This window comes from Coffea arabica, chromosome 5e (assembly GCF_036785885.1).
Source record: "Coffea arabica cultivar ET-39 chromosome 5e, Coffea Arabica ET-39 HiFi, whole genome shotgun sequence".
In the NCBI taxonomy this organism is placed as follows: domain Eukaryota; kingdom Viridiplantae; phylum Streptophyta; class Magnoliopsida; order Gentianales; family Rubiaceae; genus Coffea; species Coffea arabica.
The window spans coordinates 39,404,007-39,412,014 of record NC_092318.1 but is presented as its reverse complement, the minus strand read 5'-3'; the positions used below and the strand labels follow the sequence as shown (position 1 = coordinate 39,412,014).

Sequence of the window (8,008 nt, the reverse complement as noted above, 5' to 3'; positions counted from 1 at the left end):
CTGTCTACTACCAAATATGTACAAGGAGTCTGAATACTAGAGAAGCAACCAAAAGCTGCCAGGTGTAACCAAGAATGTTAGAATATAAATTTTATCCTAGGGTAGAATTACTTCAGAATTACTTCAGAATCTTTGCAGTGCCAAATCTAGAGTAGAATTACTTCAGAATCTGGATTTCCATCTTTGCAGTGCCAAATCACTAACAGGGCAAATTAGGATATATATATATATATATTATTTATTTATTTATTTATTGAATCGGGGTTGAACCGGTCCGACCGGTTGAACCTCGACCCTTTCACTTCACCGGTTTACTTGACGGTCCGGGTTTTAAAACATTGCCCATCACAGTTTCTAGTTTAAGTTTATACCAAAGTATTATTTTAAACAATGACCCTATGATTCTTGCTCTGATACTATGATAAAGAAGACAACACATAGTGAAAAAATAATTGACAGACTCAGTTAGGAAGCCATCTTTGCTATATATAAGTGATAAAAGCCAACTTTGCTCAAGACATGTTGTCTATTTTTTTTAAGAAAAAAAAAATCTATAGTGCAACAACAACTTGCATTTTTCTTTCAAGCACTTCCTTAAATCCTCAAGTGTGAAGAAGCTAATTTACAACACTAGTGGAGAAAGATACCTTCCTGGTAAACGAGTCATGCAACAAACACTACAATGTGGTGCTGATGATGCACTCAATATTCCCAACCAGAATTGGCCTATTTCTTCCCCTATCTGGGGTATGGTTCAGTAATTGATGCCTCATTTACAGAGCTTGGAATTGAAATTCTTTCGGTATTAGATTGCTCAACTTCCAGCTCTTCCACAATGCTTTCCGATCCATGGCTCCGGAAAACTGCTGGACGATGTGGAGTTGGTAGGGTAATAGAGCTACTATTGAGCATATTGACCACGGAAACCATTGTAGGCCTTTTACTGACATATTCTTCAACACATAGTAAGCCTAATTGGACACATTGAATGACTTCATTTTTGGCAAAAGAATCTCCAATACTTGAATCCAGAAGAGCTAAAGGTTCGCCACGTCTCCAATGCTTCCAAACCTTTTTGAAATAATTCAACTTTTAAGGAGTTCACACATAAAATCTTCAATTTGTTCAAATCCTTGACTGCAATTGTGCAAAACCACAGAAAAATAATAAAAACAGTAGTAGAGGTTTTGCAATTCGCACTTACATAGCTTACGAGGTCTTCAGAATCTTCAGATTTTTGGAAACTACTATTCTTCTTGCCTGTAACAATTTCTAAAATAACAACCCCAAAACTGAATACATCTGACTTTATCGAAAACTGGCCCCGTCTCATATATTCAGGAGCCATGTAACCGCTGCAAGCCACAATGATTGTTATAAACAGTACTAAGATAACCCCAATGAGGCAATGAAATGGAAGTGTAGATAATTTTCAATAAAGATTCAAAGTCATATTATGTGAGAAAAGATAGTATGGGCACAAAACTTACAATGTCCCAGCAATTCTATTTGTGTTTCCTTCAGATTGATCAACTCCACAAATCTTTGCCATGCCAAAATCTGCGATCTTTGGGCTCATATTTCCATCCAATAATATATTGCTTGCTTTGAGATCGCGATGAACAATTCTTAGACGAGAATCCTCATGCAGATAAAGAAGTCCTTTTGCTATACCTCCAATGATATTGTAACGCCTTGACCAGTTCAATGATCGTTTATTTTCTGGATCTACACAAATTTAAACACAATATATTGTGCTAGCATTGAGAATTATTAAATCAATAATTCCAGAAAGCATAATCAAATAGGTAAATTACATCTTTAGCTTTTAAAATATAAATGCACTCTCAGTTTAGTTCTTAAATTTTTATTGTGGACACTTCACCCTAAAGGTTTTTAATTGTCCCACTTCAGTATAATTATTAATGAAATCATTAAAACAAATGGAATATTCCATCCCACTTTGATCATTACTTGCCATTATCCCATTAGTTTTGACAATTGAGAGAGTGATTGTGATGATATGTGACAAATGTGATGCATTAGGAGGGGAAGTATCCAAAATTAAAGTTTAAGAACTAAAGTTTGAGTGCGTCTGTGGTTTAAGGGTCTAAACTAGAATTCACACCAATTAAACATTTGTCTAGAGGCAATTTGTCCGTCATTTTCCATAAAATGGCAAGTCAAGTAAAATAGAACAAGATCACATGGAACAACAAAAAATTACTATAAGTATGTCTAGATTGAACCCACCGAAGAGAAAGTAGTCAAGGCTTTTGTTAGGAACAAATTCATAGATGAGTATCTTTTCTTCTCCTTCCAGGCAAAATCCCAATAGCTGAACTAGATTTCTGTGTTGAAGCTTTGCAACTACTACAATTTCATTTTTAAATTCTTCTGCGCCTTGCCCTGAGCTCCTTGACAGCCTTTTAACAGCTATTTCTTGCCCATTACCAAGTACACCCTGAGAAGACATGCATACTAGAATTTAATTGAAATATTAAATGTGTAGATATTCATATTCACAAAAGCAAAATATTTCATGCAAAGACCTTGTATACACGACCAAATCCACCTTCGCCAATTTTGTTATCCACAGAGAAGTTATTTGTGGCAATTTGAATTTCAGTTAAGCTATACTGTAAAGATTCGGCAGTGAAGATATCCGCAACACCATCTACACCAGAAATAAGCAAATACACTCAATTTATTTGTTCAAACAAATCTGAAGTGTTTGTAATATTAATCAATCAACTTTACCACTTGTTTCCAGTGCCATAGCAACATAACTCTTCCGCAATCTTCTTTTCAGGAAAACAAAAGCCATGATAAATAGCACAACAGCAACCCCAATTAATGGGACAGCAATTGGAAAAACTGCTCGTGGGGGTCTTCGTCCTTTGCCTGGATTAAAGGAAGTTTAATTTACTTCAAAAGTCAGCTCATAGGAGATAGACGGATAGCTATGCAAGAACACATTATTTGAAAAAATATTCTTTCAGTATCTTTAAAAGTTTTTCACTGCCTTTTCGTCTCACATACTCCATGTTGACGGTAAATAAAAAAATTTTCGACAATCAATTTTCAATCCTAGCATAATAATTGTTCTAGTTATGGATTAATAGAATTAAACTCCCCTGTGGCTTCAGTAATTTACAAACTTAGCTCTGTGCTTGATCCAAAGTACAACTACGCTTGTAAATGAGGCTGTCCAGACCCTACCGTTGGATATAATCAAATGACAACAATGCCTTACTTTAAAAAGACTTGGAAAATAAAAATTAAAACAAATGGGATAGCATTTTTAGGCACAACAATTGCTAGCAAAAAAAGCCGAAGATAATTAATTACTAAATTTAGAAAAGCTGGGTGGCAAATTAGCAAATAGGTGTTTCCCCCAGAAGAACAAGAAAGTACGTATCAGAATAGAACGAGATAAAAGACAAAGAAGTGGAGAAGAAACATTAAATATAAAGTAAAGGAAGATGCACCAATACTAAGAAGAAAGAATACAAGATAGCCAAACCGACGGTGTGGAAAGGTAAAATAAAATGAAAGAAGAAAGCACCCTCTTCGTCTCAAACCTTATTTACTCCAATTCAGATGTGAGGACTCGTAAAAACTATTATTTTTAAACCTAATTTATGGCTTAATAAATTATCTAATTGGATTTTTACCACGAGAAATATTTTCTAGTCTCATTAGACCTAAATACATGACAATATAATTTCGTCATATTTTTAAAGTGTCTCGTTTCAAAAATTATTTTTCTTAGGAGCTTGTTTAGGGAAAAGGTGAAAATACGTTTGGAGAATTTTTGCCAATTAGGAGTACAATTAGCCCGGAAATTTTGGGACATGTACAACGGCTTTAAAATAGGTAATTTTAGATTTAAGTACTTAAGTGATAGTTAATAAAATTATCGATACAAGAATTTCTTGGAGGTTTTGCGTAACAGCGTTAAAATTGTCGGTACACGTTTTCATACGCGCGGCTTTATTTGAGGGACTTTAGACCCTTATTTCGAGACAATTAAGAGTGAATAATATTTATATGAACATACGTACATTAGAGGTTTAGTGCACTAGTGAACCAAACGCGAGAGAAATCGAGCCCTAAACGCACCAAACGAGCCCTAATGAGGGTTGACTTTGGAGTGAATTGACACCACTCATTTTAATCTTCTCTTGGAAGCTAATCTTGATCAAATTTCACTCTTTCTTCTCTCACCAACAGCCGGCCAGCCTTCCCTCTCTCTCACTCCCTTGCTTCACAAATTTCTTCATCAAATTAACCACAAAACTTCAATCAATCTTCACCAAACTTGAAAACCATCTAGCAAACTACTTGGAGGTTGGATCTAGCTAACTAAAGGGCTGCATTTCACGGTTTCTTGGAGCCTCTTGAGGACCGAAAATTTCTGGTTTAAAGCACTAAGGAGGTATAACCTCATCCTACACCTTAAACTTGGATTATGATGGTAGAAATACATCTTTAAGCTATTGCATGTGTATGGATGGCTTGATATTGTTGGAAAATTTGCAAAGTGGGCTCTATGAATTCCCACACTTGGGTTGTTGCTGATTAGAGGATTAATGTTGGATTTAATGGTAGTTTAGTGGTTAAAATGATGGATTTATGGAGTATTATTGTTGGAAACTCAAAGTTGAGGTCATGACAAGAAATTTCCGAAACTGCCCCTGTTTTGTTCGGCCATGATAAGGCCAATTTTTGGTGATTTATTGGCGTGAACCTGATTTTTATATGTTATGTTATATGTGTAAAAATTTTCATTGGAAAACATTAACGTTTAGATGGGCAAATGAATTTATTCGTGAACTAGGCAAGCTGGAAAATTATTTTCGGATAACCCTGTCCAGCGGTAGCATTTTCACCATAACTTTGTCCTCCGACGTCAAAATTGAGTGCCATCAGTGACATTCGAAACTAGACATCCATACCTTTCCAACGGTATAAAATGAGTATTCTGATTCCATGTGTAGGAGCCGAACCATTCGTTTTAATATAGCTGTCCTGTCTCTCGGATCTGCTGGAATGGTTTGTAGAGGCAGCAACTTGAGGCTCAATTTCGAGCTGGTTTCTTGCCAAATTTCAGAACGTTTCCTTCTGTGAACTTTTAGTCCTATGAATTTATTTTCCAACACCATAAACCATGATCAATTCCGAGCTAAATTGACTGAGTTGTGACCAAAACAAGAGGATTGCCCTGTTTTGGAAAAACGTAATATTTGGACTGATTTGGGACAAAACCCGGGAGTGATCTTATTAATTGAAATTTTTGATGCTAAACCATTACCAAAGGTATCATGGATGTATCTTAGACCTTTATTTCACAAATGAACCATGGTTGGATAGCTTTCTTGGTTAAACGATTTGAATTGGGAAATGAAAGTCAAAAGGCAGATTGCCTTAGAAATTTTCCGGAACTTTGGATGATTAGTTATCTACCTTCCCGAGGGTATTTTTCCATGAAATTTGATAGAGAGATACCTTTCATATAGGAGTAAAATACTGCCAATTTTGGTACCAATCCAAGTTCGTTTCGATACCTAATTAAATTTCTAGTGTTGGAGGTTCAAATCTGGAAATTCTTCTCCAATCTTGAATTCCCCCAACTTTGAGCTACCGTATCTCGGTACTCGAAACTCCGATTCTTGATCCGCTTACTTTTGCTATAAACCTCACTTGCAACTCTAATTGAGTTACAAATTTCAGAGGCCGGTTTGCAACGTGTGAATCGTGCCGAATTTTCAAAGTTGGCCGAAATCCAACTTAATTCTGCCTTGTAAACCGAGTCTGTACCTTCAAGCTCATTTTTGAGCACTTTCCACTTCGATTCATGGAAAAGTGTCTTCTAGGAACTTATAGTACTTTCTAAGAGGTTTCCAACGGTATAAAGTTTTCTAATTCTCGACTTGTACCGAGTGAGTTACGATTTTTCAAAGATTCATAATAAAACTGAAATTTTCCAATTTCAAGGAAATAGAGTTTTTCAAGAACTCTTTATTCTTTTGATATTATCTAAACGTTTTATCCCCGATTTCCTAGATAAAGACTTAAATACTTTTGAACATTATCAAACCCCACTCGAACCTCGATTTACGAGTAATTGAGGTTCATTTTCACGGAATTCCCTCGATTAATGCTAGCGAACGAATTATTCCTCGATATTTGGGATGTGAATGATGAATTCACTATTATTTGCTCAGGCACACACGAGAACCTTCAAGAGGATTCCCCGGTGGACGCTTGAACTTCCCTTGACCTTACTCACACCTAATATTTGATGAGTGTCAGGTGTATGTAAACTTGTTACATGCTTAATTGTTATTAATGATTGGAAATCTTGAAAGTGGAGTCGAGTGTGTACTTTACCACACTCGTTCTCATTAGAAATGAAATTTTAATGATTGAAATGCATTGAATGAATGAAATGTATTGGTATGCTAGCTGCATACGTCGTTGAAGTGAATCTCCTCGACACACAAGTGCACATGGGGGACGCCCAAATCTCATTGGCCGACCTTGGACTCGAGCCGGCATGGGTTTGGTTGGGAACCTTGGCGAACCATGAGATATATAAGCTTGAGCTAATGAGAGGTCTTGCTTGGCATACTCGAATAGTATCGCCACAAACTAATGACAGGCGGGCCCGATACAGGGGTATGTAAGGTGAAAGGGGACAGGTTAAGTGGAGTTCTACGGACTAAACCTACCCGATTGACGGAGTATCAATTCGTGGAGGTTATTGCTCGTGCAAGTGGAACTCAGCTCCTGAGAGCTACTATATCCTTGAATTGTTTCTGTTTACTTTTCCCGCTCGAATTGTTAATTATTGCAATATTATTGCTTGACTTGTAAATTGAGATTGTTATTTGAGCAATATGCTTGCATGTGTGTTCTTGGCCTCACGAGCGTTTTGCTCACCCTGTAGATTTGTTTTCCTTAACAGGACTGGATCCGGGGACGTATTGGAGAAACCCTCTTGATGTACTTTTGTTTAGGGTTTCTATCATCATTTTGTCTATGCCTCTTGGTTTTGGGTTGTACTTTTGTATTTGGAATGTAGCATTTGGGCATGAGATGAATTTGGGTTTAAAGTTGTATTTTGAACAACCGATGTACGGGTTGGATAATAGATGACCATGGTTAACTTGAACGCTTCCGCATCACTGTGTTTATGTTTTTGTACGTACTATTAGATTAGTTATAAGCTTGAATGTTTTGTGTGAGTCCTGGCGAGAGCTGGGCAGGCGTCCCGCAGATACCCTTTGGTTCGCCTTAGGGAGAAGTGGGGGCGTCACAGTTGGTATCAGAGCGCTAGGTTAGCGCTAGGTTAGAGATCTATATGTGAGACATATTGGATACTCTACCCTTAGAACCTGAGACCGGATAGTTAAGTTATACTTTAAAGGGTATTTGGGACATACTAGTGATCGGGTTAGGCATGCATAAACGACGTTTGAACTAGATAGTGATTTAAATTTCTAACCCGAAAAGTGCTATTATTTTGCAGGGATGGAAAATGGAAATGGAGTTCCGGCAGCTAACGGGGATGGCCATGCGAATGGTCATGTAGTGCCTCCTAGGCCTATCTATTACCGAGCTTTAGCTGGGGGAGCTCGTGTACGCTACTCGCCTGATCCTCGATACCCCCGATGTGCTTGTAGGGTGACTTTTGCTTACCCAAATCATGTTGTACTGGCCTTGGACGACGAGCGTCGTCAGTTGGTGACTGCCAACTTGGACTTACAGGCTGAGGTGGACGAGCTACGACAGATGGTGAGTGCTCAGGGCGAGAGGGTCGCCGAGCTTGAGGAGGTGATTGAGGGCGAGGTTGCCACATCTGCTGTGGTTAATGAGGAGCTCCGGAGCACTAGAGCTCAGCTTACTAGACTGAGAGAGGAGGTCCGTAGTCAGGCTTCCGATATTGTAGCTGATGCCACTAGACTAGTCGATGAGGCTATGGGGGTAGCTCAGGACTCTG

General features: G+C 37.8%; 1 protein-coding gene across 1 annotated transcript in view; it reads right to left on the bottom strand.

Annotated features, from left to right (window-relative positions):
* Positions 1 to 465: 465 nt before the first annotated feature.
* The window catches only part of LOC113743803 (cysteine-rich receptor-like protein kinase 25), a 34,116-nt gene continuing 26,573 nt past the window's right edge, over positions 466 to 8,008 (bottom strand). The window contains exons 2-7 of the mRNA XM_072048653.1: positions 2,761 to 2,904; positions 2,553 to 2,677; positions 2,254 to 2,464; positions 1,491 to 1,728; positions 1,205 to 1,355; positions 466 to 1,071 (exon numbers count right to left, since the gene is read on the bottom strand). Of these exons, the coding sequence (XP_071904754.1) occupies positions 739 to 1,071; positions 1,205 to 1,355; positions 1,491 to 1,728; positions 2,254 to 2,464; positions 2,553 to 2,677; positions 2,761 to 2,904 (1,202 nt within the window). The 3' untranslated portion in view covers positions 466 to 738. The remainder of the gene's footprint in view (positions 1,072 to 1,204; positions 1,356 to 1,490; positions 1,729 to 2,253; positions 2,465 to 2,552; positions 2,678 to 2,760; positions 2,905 to 8,008) is intronic.